This window comes from Talpa europaea (assembly GCF_964194135.1).
Source record: "Talpa europaea genome assembly, chromosome: 13".
NCBI lineage: Eukaryota > Metazoa > Chordata > Mammalia > Eulipotyphla > Talpidae > Talpa > Talpa europaea.
In genome coordinates this window covers 33,821,337-33,842,494 of record NC_140080.1, presented here as the reverse complement: position 1 = coordinate 33,842,494, position 21,158 = coordinate 33,821,337, and the positions used below count along the sequence as shown (strand labels likewise).

At 32.8% G+C, this 21,158-nt stretch overlaps 1 protein-coding gene across 5 annotated transcripts in view; it reads right to left on the bottom strand.

Moving 5' to 3' along the window:
* LOC311183083 (ankyrin repeat and KH domain-containing protein 1) overlaps positions 1–21,158 on the bottom strand; it is a gene marked incomplete at both ends in the record, with an annotated part of 132,094 nt that overhangs the window by 57,420 nt on the left and 53,516 nt on the right. For 4 of the 5 annotated variants that reach the window (XM_084252332.1, XM_084252333.1, XM_084252334.1 and 1 more), the window contains 3 exons: positions 7,525–7,634; positions 10,953–11,144; positions 11,371–11,608. In XM_084252332.1, coding sequence (XP_084108458.1) covers positions 7,525–7,634; positions 10,953–11,144; positions 11,371–11,608 — 540 coding nt within the window. The remainder of the gene's footprint in view (positions 1–7,524; positions 7,635–10,952; positions 11,145–11,370; positions 11,609–21,158) is intronic. The other variant, XM_084252336.1, reaches the window with a different exon arrangement.

Here is a 21,158-nt window from a genome sequence, read left to right as displayed (position 1 = left end):
ATAAAATCATGACTGTAAAAAAAAATAAAGTCTCATGAAATCCTATGGTGGAAGATAAACTAATCTCTATCTGTTGGAGTCAATAGATACTGTCTGTTTTTTAAAAATCAGTATGTTCTTTAAAGATATTAACAACATGTCCAAATTTGCATTTGTAAACAATGTCTCAATATTCTTCCAGAAAGTAACCTTATACTTGTGTTTTATATAGTTCACCAAAGCTATGGGAACAATTAATGAACAGCTCATAGGGCTACTTGGAACATAGGGAAAATTTTTGATAAAACAAACATGGGGACTGCATCAGAGATTAGAAAATTAAGCTATTCAAAACAGAAAGAAAAAAGGAAAGGTAATGCATATAAATAAGAATATGGTGAAGCAGGAGATAAAACAGAAATATAGACTAAATCAGCGTTTGAGAACAATTTGGCAGCAATAATCAAAACTTTAGATGTAGACCCTCCAATAACCAAAGATTTTCACTAGTAATTGATCCCTATATAATAAGAAAAGTTGCAAAGATACACAAATGTGCTTAATATTTAGTGCAGTACCTTTTGTAATATTTAAAAACTGTAATAACCCAGATGTTTATCAATTAGAACACTGGGTACCTGTGGAAAAAAAATGAGAAAACTATAGGAACTTAGTTTAAAAACATTAAACTATTGATAATAAGAAAGCATGTGGTAACAAATGGTAACATGTGGTAACAAATCCATTCATAAGCTATTCATTAATTAACATAGTCCACATACACTGAATATATATGTGCTTGGGCATATAGAAATGTTTAAGGACACACAACATATTGCTTAAATTAAAAAAAAATCTTATGAAAAAGGACTTGATTCATATTTCTATATCAGTCAAGATTTAATATAGATGACAACTGATATTTAAAATTTTTTCTTTAAGGGGAGTCCAAATTTGTCCCATTTGTCCAAATGGGACAAATTTATTTCAAAGGAAATAAACTCAAGAAATATGAATCACAGCATTAATATATCCATGTCCAAATAACCTAGTTTCCATTAACACAAATGTTCTAGGAAAATACCCCATAAAGTTCATTTAGCTGGAAAACATAGTCCAGGGAAAGCAAAGGTCATAAAGCTTTATGGTTAAGGATGAAAATTAGTGAGACCACTATGACATAATCAAAGATTACAAGATTTCTTCATTAGTGCAAAGTGCTTCAATTTTTATTAAAATGTTAAAAATAAACCCTTAAAATCTAGTCAATCCTACAGAGAAAACTGAATAGTAAAAACCAAAATTCTATTTCAATAATATATTGAATATATGAAATCAAGCATTTATAATTTTTTAAATGTTTTCATCAAATTTAAATAAAATATCTCTGAAGTGATACAGAAATAAACAACACTGATTGTCAATAAAGAAGGAAAGTTGGTGCTTAGAGGACACTTTTAAACTTCAAGAATTTTGAACCACATAAAGATGTGAGCTATTTAAAAATAAGAAAAAATGTTTTCCACTAATTATAAACTTATTTCATACAAAAATTTAGTTACAATAATGAGGAAAATAAGTGATTAAAATGGGACAAATTATTTTTCAACTATTATGGCAAAGATGGCATAATTAGTGACATTGAGTGTCTTCCATACTTTAGGTTATTTTTTCTGATCCACACCATCTAAAGCAGATACATTTTGAGCATAAATAAAGAAACCACATTCTATCTTATGTCCTCAGATCTTCTTCCTTTTCCACCTGCATCTTCAAAGTGCAAAACACTTTGAAGCAAAATGGCAAAAATTCCTTGTCTCTCTTAAAAGTCAAAGCAGAAAAAACAATCTTAAACAAAGGGAAGTCTGTAAATTTGAAGGTATATGAGAAGAGATGCCAACACAAATTTCTTCTGTTATTTGAAATAAACTTTAACAGCAGGAAAAGAACACATTTATAATTCGGTAAGTCCAAAGATAACTAGGAGAGACTATAATCTTGACTGATCTTAGTATTTCACAAGGAAGGGGAAATGGTTTCCTCATGACAAAAATCCATGCAAAGGAAAATCTTCCTATTTCTTTGAAAGTACTTAAGTAGTATAAAATATTGATAATACAGTTATGGTGGAAGAGATATTTAGCATTATAATGCCAAATCATGGTGGTACCCTAACTAATTATGTTTGAGATTAATAACCTAATTAAAAAAATCTATAGAATATAATAAATCAAATCAGCTAATTACTAATTATAACCCCCAAAATAATGTATGGGGAAAGCTAAGATACATGTAAGTACATACAAAGATATTAAGAGGTCAAATAATTGATATAACATTTATCATCATTATTAGTCATGATGATTTATATCTAAAAAATTTATTTCTTTAAGGATCTCACCTTTATACATTCTTGGGCTAACAAAGCACTCAAAATCATCTAATCTACCTAATACCTCCAAATAGGTAGGTAGTATGCTTACTTCTTCTTTAGAAGTCATAAGATTTCTTCTTTTTTTTAAAGATTTATTTATGCACACAAGAACTGGGGTACAGGCCAGAGATGTGGGGGGGTGAGAGGATTCACCAGAGACAGAGTGAGGAGCAGATCAGGTGGACTGACTGAAATACACTGCTGAGGGGAGTAGCAGGTGAGTCAGGAGAGGTCTGCTGCACCATGTGGGTAGTTCCCTGGCCAGGGATGCTGCAGTGGCTGCAGGACAGCTTCATAGGCTGTGTCTTAACCCCTTGCGCCACCAGGGAGGCCCTAGCAGTCATAAGATTTCTTAAGCCCAATCATTAAAGGTCATCTGGTCCAAGCTACTGATAAAAAAAAAGGGTAAGTGGGAGAGGAAGAGGAGGAAACCTGGAGAATTTAAGTGATTTGTCCAAGGATACCCAGCAGATCCAAAGTAAGATTACTTATATGACTGCAGTAAAACAGTCCAAAAATAATACTAATTTCTTTTATAGGTGAGGATTTTGAGACAAGTTTTTACCTACAGACCAGTGATTTGATATCTATGATTAAATTGTAGGTGTCTTGTTAATGTTCAGTGGCATCATTTCTATCTAATAATACATTATAGCCTTTGTCACTCATTAGGCATCGATAAACATACAGGATTATAGGAGGGCTTCCAGAGGCATTTCTTCCTTTTAAAAGTTACCTTCTAAGAGCAACAAAGGCCTACAAACTGCCAAACTGTGTCACAAAATTTCTTTATATAAGTATAGCTATTATAAAATCTATTAACCTTCTCTATTATCTGTTAGTTGTTTATGATAGGAAATACTCCTTGAGTTTTGGGCCTACTGATCAGTTATGCTACCCTATACCTCTCCTGGAAATGAAAACCCAGAAGCACGGACAGAAAGGAATACTTATTTACCAGATTATTGTATCACTCTTTCTCACATTACAACTTTAGCTTTGTTGAGAAATACATGTGAAGGAAATTCTAATGCATGCCATGAAAAAAAGAGATTCTATCAACTTTACAAATGGTTTGAAGAACAAAAACACCAAATCAAAACACTACTTAATAGGTTAGCCAACACAATATTGCCACCTAAACATACTGTATGCAAACTATCACTGAGGGCCTTTGAAAATTGTGACCTGATGCCATCATAATTAGATAAAGATTGTGTCTATTATCAAGAATTAGTAGAATCCAGAAAAATATAGAAAACACAGTAGGTCAAAATTAAAAGCAAACAACAGGAAGGAAGCAGCAGAGTAATCCAAGCTACACTGCTGAATAATTAACAGCAAGTTCTCACTTTGAACATGAGAAGTGAGAGTGAAAGGGTCCAAAGGACTGTGGTAAAATAAATCAAGTCATAAAGATTTTAGCTGATGTAAACTCTAAAGATGAGAATAAGCATGACATATTAAAACACTGCCTTGTGACCTAAGACCAGTAATTGGGGAGAATGGCTTAAAGTAAACCACCACCAGAGCAGTGGGTCAAACTGCTATGGGAGTTGGCCAACTTTAGTTTTTAAATTGTGCTTCTTGATTGCTTCTGGTCAAATTTGTAAGGACACTAATACTATGAAAAATTATTTTCAGAAAAACAAGATTACATGCTTTCCATAGGTGGGATTTTTTTAAAAAAAAATGCATTTCTTTTAGATTTTATCACATTTTATCACATTATACCTATAACCATACAGATATAATCTGGGCCTAATAAACAAAAATGCTATGCAAAAAAAGAAAACAATTAAAAGAATAACATTTATTTCAATATACAACAGTTCCCATTACAATGGTAATGAGACGAAAATTGCAGGAAGATATAAACTGAGTCATTTGGTCAAGGTTCTCTACTTGTAGAGTAAAAGCTCAAGGCTTATAGAATAATTAAAATTATCCTTTTTAAAAAGATTTATTTTATTTATTTATGCATACAAGAACTGGGGTGTAGGCCAGAGATGTGTAGGGGTGACAGGAATCACCAGACAGAGTGAGGAGCATAACAGGCAGATCTACTGAAATACACCACTGAGGGAAGCAGTGGGCAACAGGATAAGTCTGCTGCACCATGTGCTTAGCTCCCTGGCTGGGGATCGAACTTATGCTGTAGTGGCTGGTGATAGCTGGATAGTGCTGTGACTTTAACCCCTGAGCCACCAGGGGGGCCCTGTAGTTAAAATTACTGTACATGTTAAAGAGGGAGAAATTTTAAATTAAAACTCAGAAAATTAATGGAATTTTCATTTTATTTCATTTTTGATTTTCAACAGGAACATTTTAAGTAGTCTGTTTAAGAATACTAAATGAGTCTAATTGTCTTAGCTAATGAATTATTCAAAATTATGCAATTATTAAAAAGTTAGATAAGCTACATATTAATTGATAATATATAGTGTACTTTCACTGGATATACCTATAAATATTTTCAATTTAAATATTTTTATAACTAGAAAATTAAGTTTTGAGTAACTTTCAAGTTATAACATGCATATATTTTAGCAAACCACCAATATGAATCTTTTAAAAGTAATGAATATGAAAATTTCTAGATGACCTTTAAAACTAAGTTCTAAGTTATACCGGCTACACATTTAGAATGAAAAGCCTCAGTTTACCCTAAAAGACAATACAAGAAAACTAAATAGTTGCATAAAATTTTTCTAAAACTGTAACAACCTAACTGATTCTGATACAGAATATTTTTTAAATGAGAAACAGCCATCAAACTCCTTTCAAAAATCTGTATCAAAACCTTGAATTGTGGCAAAAGTTAAGCTCTAAAATCTAACAAATCATACATATTATGTTCCAAAGATTGATTTATATATTCTTATATAAAACTGAGGGAAAAAGTAGATCCCCCAAAATTAAAGGTTCTTAGCCAGCCAATAAAAATATCTGTTAAACTTAAGGATCAAGCAAACTTAAATATCAAGAACACACCTATGGGATGCCAGGAATGGAACAGATCTCTACTCCATTTAATGGGAGTGGGAGGTCTCCCATCTGCAAACCACTAGAGGATACTATAGACCAACGAGGTGGCATCAAAGAATGGAGGGCATGTAAGATGTTACTGCTTTTATAAGCCCAGCTAATAAGAATTATCAGTCACTTTTTCTCAGGACTGATTTGCCTGCTTTATTCAGGGTTTTCCCTGGCGCCTACATGGCTTAATATCAAGCTTGAAATTATAAAGCTCATTTACAGGTTTTAAATATAAAATTTGCTATAACTGCTCATATTTTCCACATTCTCTATAAGAACAAGTATTATTTGTAATAATAATTATCAGGAAATGAACTAATTTTAAAACTGTCTCTCCAGACAGTAAAATATTAAATAGGTAATATTTGTTAAAACCAAAAGTCAATGTATGAAATAATTAAAAAAGAAAAAAAGAGCATTGTACAGTTATTAAACCTAACAAAGCATCTCAAAGTTCAACAAATGAATAATTATGGTTTATCAACTTGAGATATTATGCAAAAGAATTTTAAAGACTATAGCAACATGGGAAAGATTATGATGGAATATATGGTGAAAAACTAGAAAAGAATAATTACTGTAACTGTATGTAGATATGACTGCAAAAACAGGTTGCAAAGTAGAAAAATAATTATTTTGGAAAAACTGTATTCTTTGTATTTAATTAGGCTACAGATTTATCTGAACCCCTTTTTTTATCTTAAATTTTGAACATAAAATGGTATAAGTTTAAATCTATCTGCTCATTTAATGCAATTCTTCTAAGGAATTCTAATCACAAACCTAATTCAGACAACTATTAAAATAAAATATTTAAAAATATTTCACAGATTTTTAATATGGTGAAAAATCAATAATGTTTTGAAATATTAGGATGCATCTAACAGATCATTCCTTTCTCCTGTTTAATACTGTTAGATTAACTCTCAATAGAATTCAAAAGTGATTTTTTGTAGAAAAGCTGGAAATTCAGATCAGAAAGTAGAGGATAAAGTACCATACTGTTTAAAAAAGCATCTCAACTTTATCCTATTATTTTACTTGAAATGATAAAATACTTCAATTCTTAATTTTTACAGATGACCCAAAGCAACTCTACAAAAAGAAAAATATTTTACAAAGGCAGCAGATCTACTTAAAACCTCTCCATTATAACTCTCAAACAAAAAAGAACACACCTTTCAGAAATACTAACTGATAGGGTAGATCCTGATTATGAAAATGTATTCTAGCATTATAATTGCAATAGTTAGAATTAGTAGAAATGATAATAAGTAACATAACCACACTATATCATTATTTTAGTCAATAACAGTTTTCTAACAATGTTCTCAGGTATCTTTGTGAATGTGTTATAGAAGATGGTTTAAAAGGCAATACTTGTGCAGTTTTTTCCAAATAGCTGAAGCAAATAAAGTTGACTACGGCATTTATTTATGTATATCTCACATGGACTGTAGAGAAATAAATAATGAACAAAAAAGAAATATATCATGGAATTCCAGGGAAAAGTCTGGAGGACAATTTATGTATCCTCACAAAAGAAAAATTAGTCAAAGTAAATATTTCAACAAGTATGAACCTTTAAATGGGTTATTATTTACAGTTATCCACATTTTTAAAGATTATTACACATATGAAATGGCTATCTAATTTGAAAATCTGAAAATTCAAAATAGAAAGTACTAAAAGAACAGAAAAATCGAATGCAGTAATAATTTTGTTAATAGTGGTTTTGTTTTCAATTAGAGAAATAAAAGAAATCAAAGGCATTTGACAGGTTTTTCTATTCTGTAAACCTGCCACTGAATTTATGATATAGATGTCTAATAAAGAGCAGTTAAAAAAAATCAGTGTTGAAATGAAGAAACAGTTTTACCACAGAAGAGACAGTATGCTCTATTAAACACTATTTTTAAATACATTTAATAAATGCAACAATTAGAGCAAATAGCCAAACTTTTATTTTATATAAAGCATGCAAATTATTGATCTTTAGTAGTGTTTTTAAAGGTTAAAAATAAAAAACATTTACATTAACACAAAAATATTTGAAATTAAAAATATCTTACTAAGTCGGCCCCTGCTTGAAGTAAAACATCTGCAACATCTGTATGTCCATTTTCACAAGCATAGGTTAAGGCTGTGTCTCCTGTTGCTGTTGTAGCATGGACATTAGCACCTAGTAAACAAAAACATTCATTTACCTTGTGAATTATAAAACTATATTAGTTACTTCAACTTTGTAAACTGGTGAACTAATAAAGATATGAAAATAATCAGAATGTATTTTAAATATCCAGTTTCCTTTTTAAACAAAACTTTGCCTATACATCCCTAGTAAAATATACCCTAGGAAATAAAAGAGCTACAAAACAAAAGAAAGCAAAGTTTCATCCATCAGATTGTTGTAAATATTGGTTTAAATTCTAGGATGGTCCTATAGATACTGTGGCAAAAATTAATTGAATAATCCTTTGATGGGAATTGAAATTTTTGGCATGGTTGAGAGAAAACACAGATTAGAAAGCATGAAACAAGGTTTTGTGATTACGTAAAAACACCCTGGCTCTGGAGCAAAGGTACTGACACGAACTCATGATGTATTTTATGGATAAGAAAATAAGTATTTCCTAACTCTGACCAGTTGAAAAGAACTAGAGACAGTGACAGGCCAAGTAAAGATAGTATCTTTAGTTTAAACTATTATCTCTAGATACCATTTCCTATTATGCAGAGTTAGAGCTTCTTAGATAAATGATTGGTTCCAAGACAGAAACAGAATTTATATTAGGTGCACCTGAAACACCTTGCCAAATCAGAATTCAAGGAAAGCATCAGAGACTATAAAGATGCCATATCAAAATGTTTAGGAACTAACTTAATTGATCAAATATAATCACAACATTGTAACTTTTGACAATTTTTTGCAACAAAAAGAATGAGGACTATGATTGGGTAAAAGTCATCATATTTAGGTTTAAACCCATAAATTTTAGATGATGTCCAACTCAAAACCAAAAAACCACTTCATTGGTCACCAGTGAAGGATGTTAGGTGACTACCTAAATACCAGTTCATTTTGGAAACTGGTAAATCTAACTAGGGGGAAAAAAATCAAACATATTATCACTCCTATATGCTTTATACCCGAGGGTAACCAAATAATTGATATGGGGAAGTTTCTTTTTTACTGATGTATTCCAGCTAACAAGGAAAGAATAACAGAATTTAGAATATCAACACTAAGCAACTCCAAATGAGTTAGTGAATCTAAGTAATGATCATCAATGGCTAATAAAAAGAGACATTTATTACCTCCTGATCAAAGTACACAAATACTACCTATGAAGAAGTCCAGTAACACACAAATACATACATGTATCATAGCAGATACCAGTGAAGTCTCTAGATCTGATTACTACTTTTGGGAAATACAAGGGGCACAAAAACAAGTCAAATGAAATCATGGAGGTTAAAAGAGGCTTATTGAATCATAATTAAAAAGTCATTAAATACATACATTTACAAGATTATCAGGAAAATATGAAAGCTACTTGGATATTTAATGATTAATATTAAAATTTTAGGTAGGAAAATGGTTATTTTTTTTAAAAAATGATCATATTTTAGAGGTACATACTGACAAATTCATTTATAAAAATAATTTTAATGATTTTCAAATCAGAAATTAAACTAAAAATATTTAAGTAAATAAACATCATTTTATAAGAATAAATGGGATACGGAAGAAAAAATGAACTGAGATTGAAATGAGATTGGCCATTAATTAAAAAATATTAAAGCATGAAGGGAATTCTATGGGGACTACACTTGAGGGGGTGGGGAGAAGCAAATATCATTTAAAAATGAACAATGACGTAAAAAATAATAAGAAAATAATAAAAAAAAGTATTAAAGCTGGATGATGGGTTCAGGGTTCATTGTACTATATTTTCTATTTGTTCGAAAATACACCACTTAGCAAAATAGTTTTTAAATGTTTTTAGTTGTATAAGCAATGTATGAAAAGACCTATTGGAGGATTTTTTTTAGCCGTATACTATAAGAATTTCATGTTAATAAATCACACTCTAATATGGAAAAAGGAACTTTTTAGACAGTGATCTATTAACAAAAATGTGATTTCCAAACTGCTGAGATAGTTCTCGAAACTATTTACTTCAAATTAGCAAAAGTAACTAAACATGAGAATCAATGTTGACGCAATAGAAAAAAACAGTATTAGGAGTTCTCAGTTTGAATACTGGCTCAGTCACTTACTAGCTTATTTACTAACAGGGAAGTTACATAACATGGTTATAACATAAGTTTCCATATCTATAAGAATGTGTTTAATATTTCTTACTATATAGGGGCAAGTGACAACAGAGATAACACAGGAGCTGAGCAGAATGCCTGGTATTCAATAATTTCTTAGTAAATATTTACTCCATCTTGTAAAAGCCTCTTTAAATAGCATGACTTTACTTGAGAGAAGGATGAAAGGGGAAAAAAGAAGAAAGGTAACCACTAATAGAGAAAGTCTTGAATGGGACAGAGATAGTTAACAAAAATGATGGCAGAACAAAGGCTGAATAAAAGTATACACTAACTATAGTAATCAACAGTATCCAAGTGAGGAAGAGATCAGCTTGTATGATTGTTTTATACATTTGTTCAAAAGCTAAAAAATCATCCAAAGTTATAAAGAAACTAATAATAATTCAGGAAAAAACTGAGGTTGGCCTACTATATTCAAATTAATGTTAAGAGTGGAAGTCCCAAAAGGATGAATACTATAGTTCTGCTAAATATTTTATTCTCCTTTACATATTTACTTATATTTCAAGTTTTAAACAACATGTTAGATGTGGACAAAGTAAAATGTTTATATTCTTTCTAAAGGATATACAAAAGTTTACATCTGTATTTGGATAAATTTTTCTGGTATAACTTTACTTTGCTTTATAAAACTACAAATAATCTATATAAAAGTACTTATTTTCTTACTACTGCTTAACAATGTATAAAGCAAAAATTATTTTAAAATTAAGTACTTCTGGCCCCCAAAATGAAAATCTCACTTGCTCTTTTTTAAAAAAAATTTTTGAGAAGACTTAGAAATGTGAAGAAATGATCAAGATTGAAGATGCCAAATTATAGTCTCTATTATGTCATCCCAATCTCCTTTAATTTTTTAAAATATTTTTTTCCAATCTCCTCTTATTAACAAAGAGTAGGAAGAACTAACTTCTGCCTCCAGAAGGCACAAATCATTCAATAGAGAGGAGGTCAATGAGAAGCTTTATGGTCATTAAGCAAAAATTAATAACAAGAAACAATGTAAAAAATTACATTTTTAGAGACTTGGGAACCTAAAAAGAACAATCAAATTGTGAAACTATGCTTCAACTTTCATAAAATGAACAAGTTAAATAGCTCAGTTATAGAAGCTTTATAAAAGCCTTTTTGTAAAAGACATTTTAAAGCTACATACCAGCAGTCAGTAAATATTTAACCAACTCCAGGTGACCCTCCTGAGAAGCCTCCATCAGAGGTGTGGAACACCCAAGTTCTATATCAGCCCCTGCTTTAATCAGAAAGTCTGCAACTTCAGAAAATCCTCCACAGCAAGCCAAGGTAAGAGCAGTTTCTTGAGTTTCTTCTGTCTGGGCATTTATATTTGCTCCTGGCATTAGAAGGGGGAAAAAACATAATATATGATAAAACTAGTTGCTAAAGACTTACGACAAAGATATTAATTGCTCTGAATTGTGATTATCATCTCTACTATTTTTACTTTTGGAGTTTCTCCTATAATCAGTGCAAAAAAATTTTAGTTGTAAGTAATCTACACTGATACTGACAAAACATCCAAAGCGAATTGATTGTTTTTATTAAAGAAGTAACACTACCTTGTGCTAAGAGTAATGCCACCATTTCTTCATGTCCCTCCCGAGCAGCTTCCATCAGGGGAGTGTATCCTTCATCATTAACTTCTTCAAGATTTGCTCCCCTTTCAATCAGTAGAGCTGCCAATTCAACATGTCCTCCACAGGCAGCTAGCGTTAATGGAGACTCGAATGAATCTGCAGGCATGTTCACTTGAGCACCACTATCCAAAAGCAAACGTGCTACTTCTACATGTCCATCCTGCAGATTTTCACAAGCAAAGCAAAAAGGAAGGAAATTTTTTTAAGTTTTTTTTTTTTTAAGTGGGAGAAAATAAACAACAGATTAAGGAAAGGAAAGGAAGAAAAGGAGAGGTAGCTTAGATGCATATATATATATATATATATATATATATAATTACTATTCCCATTTGGAAAATTTAAGCTCTGTCTTATGAAAAGTCAATTAATATTATTTTGCCTTACTTTTTTTGAGCAAGCGCAAATATTTCCAAGAGAATGAGATTTATGACAGTTATAATTCCACAGAATTTTAAATTTTCACATTCTTTTAAGTTCAAAAAACTGTTAATTCCATAGTGAATGGCATGTCAAAATAATTACTGTTTATACTACTGTCTGGTCATATACAATTAGTTATCCCTCAAACTTGTCATGTTTAAGCATAGAAACTGTGTTAGATCTATGATAGAAAGGCTTGGCAAAAATAGTAACAAATTCTGTGAGATCATTACCACTTGGGGGGTAAAACTCCTGCGGATACTATCCTAAATTTTCCTCATCACTTATTTGTTGCAATTAGGCAAAACATTTTACAAAGATTTAAAAACAAATATTCACTTGTAAATAATTTTACCATGTATCAATATATGTAGAGAGCAAGGCAATTAACAAAACACTCAGAGAGGGCTATCTTCAAACACCACTAATGTTCTTTAGTTTCAAATTCTTCAAATTTTTGTGTAGGCCTTAACTCTTGTTTTAGCATAAAGTCATATGCTGTATTGGGCCTCCCCGGTGGCGCAGCGGTTGAGTGCTGGGTTGCGAAGCTGCATGCGGCCTCTGCAGCGCCGGTTCGATCCCCGGCTGCTCCCCGGCCACCAGAGGAGGGTCCCAAATGGCGCGCAGACCTCTCCTGCCGCCCGCTGCTCCCCTCAGCAGTGTACTTCGGTCCTTCTGCCTGCTCTGCTCCCTGCTCTGGCTCTGGTGAATTCTCTCACCCTCCCGTGCTTCTGACTGTACCCAGTGCATGTATAAACAAAACAAACAAACAAATAAATAAAAATACATGCCTCTAAAAAAAAAAAAAGTCATATGCTGTATTGTTCTATATTTTATAATGACCAAAATATTGCTAATGAAAACCAAAACTGAATGCAAAAGTAATTATACATTTGTACAATTCTTTTTCATTTTTGAACTCTTTTTCAAGAATTAAAGAAACCTTAATTAAATGTTGGGCTTCAGGGCCTCCCTGGTGGCGCAAGGGGTTAAGACGCAACCTATGAAGCTATCCACAACTACAGTGACACGAGTTTGATCCCCGGCCCACATGGTGCAGCAGACCTCTCCTGACTCGCCCACTGCTCCCCTCAGCAGTATACTTCGGTCAATCTGCCTGTTCTGTTCCCCACTCTGTCTCTGGTGAATCTTCTCACCTCCCCCCCAACTCTGGCCTGTATCCCAGTTCTTGTATGCATAAATAAATCTTAAAAAAAAAAAAATGTTGGGCTTCATTTTCCATTAAGAGCTTGATGATACTTAACTAATTTTTTTCTATGTTGCCTGTATTGTTTCATCAAAAATATCTTTTAATCAGAGAGTAGTAGCTCTAAAGAGACTTACTCTCCGATCATAAACAACTATAAAAACTAGGAAAAATGAGAAAGCAATTGTTTAGAGGTCACTGGAGAGCAATGAAGCCTGGACTAGGATTATCGAAACTGCAAGAAGGAAACACATTAGATAAATGCTACATTCACTCTAGCTTTCTCTCTGCCATCTTCCAAAAGATGGATCAAGTTAAAGAGAGCCTAACCAAAGAGTAAAGACCTCTTTGGGCAAAGAAACAAAGATTAGGCTAAAAGCAAGACAAATAGTCAAGATTTGGGGAGTATGGGTAGTATACCCCAGAAAAAGAAAACACAGGAGTCCCAAAAATCTATATAAAATTATCCTAAATAACTTGGGAAATTCCTGAGTTGAACATAGCAATGATGAGACTTCAGGATGCCTAGCAGAAAATAGTCAGATGACTTGGGAGTCCATACTCAGTCAGAACAGAGAAACCTTGGTGAATATTCCACACTTTCAACTGAGATAGCAGAGGGAGATAACCAAGCAGTTAAGACTTGAGTGCTTACTCTAGGACTAAGCAATAATGCCCTAGGAGTAAGAGCTAAGCTGAAATTAAACTTCAATAGGATTAGAGTGGTCTACTGGTATTTTCACTGCTTGCTAGGATACCATCAACAGTCTTAAAAAGAAAACAGAGTAATCCAGAGTATCTAAAAAGCACCAACAACATATAGCTAATAATTAAAAATTACTAGATATACTAAAAGGCAGGAAAAAGTGATAATCCACATATAATGAATAAAAGTAAACCCAGGCACTAACAGAAAAGGACTTCCAAATAACTTTATATTAAAGAAAACGGAGGGGGAAAACTAAATGGATGAGAAAAAAAATTTCAACATAGAATCAATATACTAAAATGCTGTATCATTAGTTGCATTTGAATGTAAATGGTCTAAACAAATGAATTAGAAAAAACAGGAATTGGCACAGTGGGCTATGTATATACTAAAAGACCCAAAATATATTCTGTCTACAAGAAACTCACTTCCATATAAATGATACAATTTTTAAAAAAGGATATCAGACAAATATTAATCAAAGGACAGCAGAAGTAGCTATATTAAAATCAAATAAGTGAGACCTCAGAAGAAAGAAAACTAGCAGCAACAAAGACTTTATACAATGATAAACGGGTCAACCCAAGAATATAGAGCAATTCTAAAAATGCATCAAACACAGCTCCAAAATGTAAATTGTAAAGCAACTAAAAGAAATAGACAAGTCTACAACTACAATTGGAGATTATCAACACCTCTCAATAATTCTTAGAACTTGACAGAATATCAAAAAGATGTAGAACTCTACCATCAATTAACAAGATCTAATTAATGAACATCATAGAATAAATACTCTGCCTGCTCTCAGGCGAATATACATTTCTTTCAAATGCCCATCCTGACTATAAAACAAACCTCAAAAATTTTAAAGAAGTTTAATCATACACAGTATGTCCCCCAATCACAATGGAATCAAACTAGAAATCTTTAACAGAAAGTAACAGAAAAATCTTCAAATGTTCAAACATTTAGAAACTAAACAGCACATATCAAAATTATCCATGGGACACAGAGGAAGTCTTAAATGAAATTTGAGAACAGAATGAAAATGAAATACAATATATCAAAATCTGTAGAACACAGATAAAGCAATGCTGAGAAGAAAATTGAGTATTAAATACAAATAATTGAAAAGAGGAAATGTCTCAAATCAATAACGTAAGCTCTCACTCAAGTCTAAAAAAAGTGCAAAACAAACCCAAAGCAAGTAGAAAGATAAAGTGGAATTAAATAAGATGCAGATTAGAGAGAAATTTTGAGAACCCAATACTGATTCTCTGAAAAGATCAATAAAACTGACAATCCTTTAGATAGACAACCAAGAAAAAAAAAATTGAAATTACTAAACTCAAGAATAAAAGACACTGATATTGACCAGAGAAATAAAAAGTATCTATATGCAAAAAAAAAAAAAAAAAAACAGATAACTTAGATAAATGGCCAAGTTCCTAAAAGACATAAAAGCCAAAACTAACCCCCCCCAAAATAGAATTATCTGAACAGACCAATAAATTGAATTAAAAATCAAGAATTTTCCCACCTATAAATCTTACTCCCAGATATATACTCAACAAAAATGTGTTCCAAAAGACATGTACAAGAATATTCATAGCAGTTTTATTGGTAACAGGAAGTCTAGAAACAACACAAACGTACTCATAGCAAGACTAGATAAAGAGTGGCATATTTATACAGTAGAATACTACACAAAAATTTTAAAAAATGAATGAGTACTATAAAATGCAATAATGTGAATAATACTCCTATAAATAATACTGTGTGAAAAAGGCAGAAAAAATATATATTTATGATGACATAAGGTTACCATAGCCTCCCTGGTGGCCTAGGGGTTAAATCTCAGCACTATCACTGCTAAGGCTTACTAAGTCCGATCCCTGGCCAAGGAGTTAACCCATGTATGTGTAACAGATCTCTCCTGTCTTGCCTGGTGGTCCCCTTAGCAATGTATTTCAGTAAATCTGCCTGCTCTGCTCCCTGCTCTGTCTCTGGTGAATCCTCTCACCCCCCACACCTCTGGCCTATACCCCAGTTCTTCTATGCATAAATTAAAAAATCTTAAAAAAAAAAAGATTGTGGTTACTGTAATGCTTGGGAGAGGGCACAGGTGAGCCACCTGCTAGAGAACTATCTCTTAATTTGGTTGATTAAATGGTATACATACATATGAAATTCCAGTTATCTACTTAAGATTTGGCAGTTTACTGTATGTAAGTCAAACACAATTTCAAAAGTATTATATTTTTCATCATTTCCAGGAGAAAGATTCCTGATGTAGCCTGCAAACAATTATTTAGGAGAGTCATTAAAAAAACCATAATAATTCTTCCAATTACTAACTTATTTGTTGTATAGATTGTTAACTAACTTTTCCCTATAAGTACTATACTGATCATCTTTACTTACCTTGAATTGTTGGCATATCCTTGTTAGAACAAGGTTATCTTGTTCAAAAATAAAGTAATACAGATACGGCTTGAGAATTGTTTTCCTTAGGAGTTGTGCAAAGATGACTGCAAATTCTTTACCACACCCTCTCATCAAGAGATAAATTTTATCTCCCACACCCCTCTGAATGTATGCTGCTCCAAGACTGCTTTAGTCCGTAAAATTTGGTAGAAATGATGCTATGCCAATTCTAAAGCCTTTCTCTTAGAACGCTAATTCTTGACAGCCCATGGAGAGATCACCCAAGGAGGTCCCAGACTTCCAACCATCACCAGCAAGGTGCCAACCTGTGAATTAAATTATGTTGGAAATTCTAGCCAGTCACTATCTGACAGCACTGCATGTGAAACTTCCCCACTAAAAGAAAACAACGGAATAAATCAACCCAGAGTCATGAGAAATAACAAATAAGTCACTATCTTCTGAGTGATTTATAATACTGTCATGGACAACAAAATAGAAATTACATAGTATTTACTTAATCACATCTCAAAAAATATTTTCACTTCTAGGTAATTAAACTTGTCTTAAACACTCAGCTTTAATTTCTTTGTATTTGATGTCTTGTTTATAGATATGCATATATGTATGATATCTATGTGCCCACAAAAGAAGTAAAATGGTCCCTGGATTTATCTATATGATCAAATATACTACAAATAATTTTGAAATCCAGTATTGTTTTATGTTGCCTGTATTGCTTTATCAACAAAGGCTTACATTTGCTAAGTACTATTCATTAAAATATTTTTATTCTGAAAGTTTGTGCTGTCAACAGAAAATTTGTTAAGTCTTTTTGCAACTGTTAGCATATGCAAATAAATTATTGGCACATATATTTCATTTTACTATAAAATTTACCCATAATTTTTCTAACAAATGAAAATTTTTAAATTGCCTCAAATAAGAGTAAACATGTTAATAGCAGAAATATTTTACAGAAAAAATAAAACCTACACTAAGGCAGGCTATCACATAACCTTGTACAACCTACACAATTATTTGTGGTAGGCCTAGGACTCCAGCATCTGCTACCTACCTAATTGCATGATTTGGGGAAAAGATTATTGAATTTTCTTGTTTTTCAGTTCTTTTAGTTATGAAATGTAGAAAATGGGGGCCTCTGTGGTGGCGCAAGGAGTTAAGTCTCAGCACTATCAAACTATCAGCAGCCATCACACCATTAGTTCAATCCCCAGCCAGGGAGCTGACCCACAATATGGCTCAGCAGACCATTTGCCCACTGTTCCCCTCAGCAGAGTATTTCAGTGGATCCGCCTGTTCTGCTCCCCACTTTGTCTCTGGTGAATCCTCTCATGCCCCCTACACCTCTGGCCTACACCCTTGTTCTTGTATGCATAAGTAAATAAATCTTTTTTTTAAAAAATGTAGAAAATGGCCTTAACTTCCATTTTAAAGAATTTATGTTGACAGCATTGAAGGTGAATGATGAATCTAATCCGAGGTTATCCTGAAAATAAATAAATGCTTTATAGGATATCCATAGCGTACATATTAGTCAATATATATTCAATGTCAATTTGCTATATAGGATTTTAATATGAAGCTTACAAAAACATTAAAAATGTGTCCACAATCTCCAAAATTAGGTTTAAGCAATAATTAAAATCAAATATATTACTATGAGATTACATGTCACCATCCTTTCCAAAAAAATATACTCAGGTATTACTTGTGTTTAAAATCAGGTTAAGAAATAACACAAACCAAAAATCACTTAAAGGAACTAGAAAAATACTAAACTAAGCACAGAACTAGTAGAAGGAAATAATAAAGATCAGAGCAGAGATAAGCAAAATAGAGAATAGACAAAATAAAAAAAAAAAACCCATAAAAGTTTATTCTTTGAAAAGATCAACAAAATCAACACACCTTTAGCAAGCTGGACTAAGAAAAAGGAAAAAAGACTAAAATCACTAAAATCAGAAATAAAATTGGGAATATTATTACTGGTTCTTCAGAAATAAAAAGGGTTCCAGGATTAAGTTACCATGAACAACTACGCACCAACAAATTGGATAACAGATGAAATGGACAAACTGCTAGAAATACAAAACCTACAAAAACTAAACTATGAAGAAATAGGAAATCAGAATAAATCTATAGCTAGTAAGGAAATTGAATCAGGAACAAAAAAAATCTTTCAGGGCCTCCCTGGTAGCACAGGCGGTTGAGTGCCGCACTTGTGAAGCTGTCTGCAGCCTCAGCAGCACGGTTTCTATCCAGGCTGGCCAGCGAGAAAACCACATGGCCTGGCAGACCTCTCTTGTAGCGCCCGCTGCTCCCTTCAGCAGTGTATTTCGTCAGTCTGCCCGTTCTGTTCCCAGCTCTGTCTCTGGTGAATCCTCTCACCCTCCCGCGCATCTGGCCTGTACCCTGGTTCTTGTATAAAAATAAATAAATCTTTTTTTCTTTTTTAATGATTTATTCATTTATTTATACAAGTACTGGGTACAGTCAGAAGTGCGGGAGGGTGAGAGCATTCACCAGAGCCAGAACGAGAGCAGAGCAGGTGGAGTGATAAAGTACACTGCTGGGGGGAGCAGCGGGGCAGCAGGAGAGGTCTGCGCGCCATGTGGGACCCTTGCCAGGAGCCGGGGATCGAACCAGCACTGCAGAGCCTGCGGGCAGCCTCCGCAACCCAGCACTCAACCGCTGCGCCACCAGGGAGGCTGAATAAATAAATCTTAAAAAAAAAAACAAAAAAAAAAAACAACCTTTCAACAAGTAAAAGTACTGAACTTTACTACCTCACTAGTAAATTCTACCAAACATATCAGTAAGACTTAAACTACTCTTTCTCAAACTTTTCCCAAAAACTGAAGAGGAGGGAACACTTCTTAATGCATTATATAAGGTCAGCATCACTACGATACTAAATTCAGACAAAGAAAACTACAGACCAATATTCTTTATAAGCATTAATGCAAGAGTCCTCAGCAAAATACTAAAAAAAGTAATTCAGCAGCAAAAATCCCACGACCATGTGGGATTTGTTCCTGGAATTCAAAAGACAGATCAATATATACAAATTGATCAACGTAATACGCCATATTAACAGAATAGGGGGGGGAAATCATAGGATCATCTCCACTGATACAGAAGGAGTTGACAAAATAAAACACCCTTTCTTTCTAAGAATACTCAACAAAGCAGGAGTAGAAGTAAAGTACCTTAACATAACAAAAGTCGTATGTGAAAAACCCACAGTTGACATCGTACTCCATGGTGAAACACCGAAATCTTTTCCTCTAAGATCAGGAACAAGATAAGGATGCTCACTTTCACCATTTTTATTCAATATAGTACTGAAAGCTCTAATCAGAGCAATTAGGCAAAAAAAAAAAAAAAAAAAAAGCATCCAAATCAGAAAGGAAGAAGTTTAATTATCTCTGTTCACAATTGATATGCTTGTATATGTAGAAAACCATAAAGACGATACACAAAATATTGACAGGTAATAAATTCAGTAAGGTACCAGAACACAAAGTCAACACATAAATCAGGTGCATTTCAATACACTAATAGTAAATAATCCAAAAAGGGTATTACAAAACCAATTCCATTTACGATAGCATCCAAAAAATAAATAAATAAAATACTTAGGAATTAAAAATAAAACACTTGTATAATGGAAACTACAAAATATTGCCGAAAGAAATTAAAGATATAACTAAATGGAAACATGTTCCATATTTATCAGTCAGAAGACATAATATTGTTAAGATGTCAATACTATCCAAAACGATCTACAGATTCAATGTAATTTCTATCAAAGGCCCAGTGGTAATTTGGCAGAAATAGAAAGGCCCATCCTAAAATTCATAAAGAATCTAAAGGGATCCTGAAATAGCCAAAACTATCTTGAAAAAGAAAAATAAAGTAGGGGACTCACAGTTTCAGATTTCAAATTTTATACAAAGCTACAGTAATCACAACACAGCAGTACTGGCTTAAAGACAGGGATAGATATAAATAGAATAGAATACAGAGCACAGAAATAAACTCTTACACCTATGGTCAAATATTGCTGACAAGGGTATGAAGACCATTCAATTGAGAAATGACAGCCTTTTCATTAAATGCTGTTGGGAAAACTGGATATCTGCATGCAAAAGAATGGAATTAGACCCTCACCTTATACCACATACAAGTATTAACTCAAAATGGATCAAAGACAAAGCTTTTTATCTTTGGATTTGGCAATGATTTTTTTTGGATATGATACAAAAGGCAGAGGCAACAAAACAAAGATGAGCAAAGGATTTGAATGGACATTTCTACAAAGAATATATACAAATGGCCAGTGAAAACATGCTTAGTGGCACTAATCACTAGGGAAATGGAAATTAAAAGCACACAATATCACCTCAAACCATTATAAGCACCATCAAAAAATAAAGAAAATAACTGTTGGTCATGGATGGAGCTGGAAGGGATCATGCTCAGCGAAATAAGCCAGAAAGAAAAAGAAAAATACCGGATGGTCTCACTCATAGCAGGAATCTAGAAAACTTAAATAAGGGACCAGGAAAAAGAATAACTGTAAGAGAGAAAATATCAAAATCAACAAACAACTATGAACCAGAGACACTCTATGGGGGATGGGGGGCGGGGAAAGGAGTGCTTAGGGTAAAAATAAGGGGGTTGTAATTGTATGGGGAATATAAAAATAAAATTAAAAAAAAAACTGTTGGTGAGGATGTGGAGAAATCAAAAATCTGGACACTACTAGTGGGAATACATAACCACTGTGGTAAACAGTTCCTCAAAAAATTAAAAACAGAATTACCATGTGATTAAGAAATGCCACTTTGGGGTATATAACCAAAAGAATTAAAAGCAGAGACTCAAACAGCTATTTGTACACCCATGTTTACAGTAGCA